This window comes from Theropithecus gelada, chromosome 1 (assembly GCF_003255815.1).
Source record: "Theropithecus gelada isolate Dixy chromosome 1, Tgel_1.0, whole genome shotgun sequence".
Lineage (NCBI taxonomy): Eukaryota > Metazoa > Chordata > Mammalia > Primates > Cercopithecidae > Theropithecus > Theropithecus gelada.
The window spans coordinates 191914653-191916205 of NC_037668.1; the positions used below are offsets into that span (position 1 = coordinate 191914653).

At 60.7% G+C, this 1553-nt stretch overlaps 1 protein-coding gene across 1 annotated transcript; it reads right to left on the minus strand.

The window, feature by feature from the left end:
• Positions 1-863, minus strand: LOC112633250 (BTB/POZ domain-containing protein 17-like; the record flags this gene model as incomplete). The annotated part of the gene is given in 2 exon segments (XM_025399782.1): positions 1-263; positions 266-863. Coding segments are annotated over 2 exon segments (762 nt in total), but the record flags the coding sequence as incomplete, so codon positions are not given.
• Positions 864-1553: the final 690 nt, after the last annotated feature.

Sequence of the window (1553 nt, forward strand, 5' to 3'; positions counted from 1 at the left end):
GTTCCAGGTGACCCGGCGGCCCGCGTTGTGGCCACTCCGGCCCAGCTGCATCTGGAAGCTGGTGCTGCGGTCGTCGCGGGCCGGGTTGTTGATGACCCACGGGGCGCCCCAGGTGGGCGCGAGGTAGTTGCGGGGCAGGAAGGCGCTGCCGTTGACGTCGAAGAACTTGGCGTAGTGCAGAGGCGACGCGGCATGGAACTGGTAGGCCTGCAGCAGGAGGTCGGCCACCGCGGGGCCGTGGCGCGCCAGGGCGGCTGAGCGCGCTGCAGTTGGAAGAGCTGTGCGGGTGGCATCATGGGGTAGCGGATGGCGCGCAGCGCCCGCTCGGCGACAGCAGGGGGCGGCCGCGCGCGACCCAGCCAGGCCTCCAGCGCTTGGAACAGCTCCAGTTCGTCCTGCAGCACCAGGTCCCAGCGTTGCAGGAGCTGCCACAGCAGCTCCGGGCTCACGGCGCTCCATTCGGCGCTGGCCACCACGGCCGACAGGTTCCAGGCGAGGAACTGCAGGCGGCTCTGGCGCAGGGCCTCGTCCCCGGTGCCCACCGCGTAGTGGTACCAGCCCACCGCCGGGCCCGCGCCGCCCGCCAGGTGCGCGCGCATGTAGTCGGCCACGCCGCGCTGCAGGGAGGCCACGCCGTACTTGGTGGCCAACCTATGCAGGGGGATGGCCTGGGTCAGCAGCACAGTCAGCTCCCCACAGTACAGGTACCTGCGGGAGAGACCAAGAGGTGGGGTGGGGTCAGGGTGGTACCCACCTCCCAGCATAGCTTTTTCTGAGTCCACAGGGGACCCGGCCTGGAGTTGGAGCTTCACGGTTCAGGTGCAAACACAGTGGAAGCCCCACCCTGAGGCTTCCCATGTTTTCCTTTCTTTTTTTTTTTTTTGAGACGGAGTCTCGCTCTGTCGCCCAGGCTGGAGTGCAGTGGCGGGATCTCAGCTCACTGCAAGCTCCGCCTCCCGGGTTCACGCCATTCTCCTGCCTCAGCCTCCAGAGTAGCTGGGACTACAGGCGCCCGCCACCTCGCCCAGCTAGTTTTTTGTATTTTTTAGTAGAGACGGGGTTTCACCGGGTTAGCCAGGATGGTCTCGATCTCCTGACCTTGTGATCCGCCCGTCTCGGCCTCCCAAAGTGCTGGGATTACAGGCTTGAGCCACCGCGCCCGGCCAAAGCTCTAACTTCATTGCATACCAGGGCTGTGTTATATAGAATAGTTAGGAAAATGTTTATTTTCCTCCTTATTAATTCTGCTCTGAAAACTGATGTCTGTCCTTGGGAGATCAATGTGTCTATATGTGCCTCATCCAATAATTGTCTCCCAGATCCTTAGCCTGCCAAAACCCTTCCCCAGGCTCTAAACTATGCAACTGAACTCACAGTGTAAAGCCCACCAGAAGCCTTATCCCTTCCCTGTGGTATTATTCTAGACTAAAGTGTGCAAGGTGAGGCAATGTGCTGCTGAAGATACTCAGATCCATCGACTACCAGGAGAGGGGAGGAAGATGTAGACTACAGTCTATGGCTCAAACCATTTGCAGCAGAAAAATGAAGTGTAT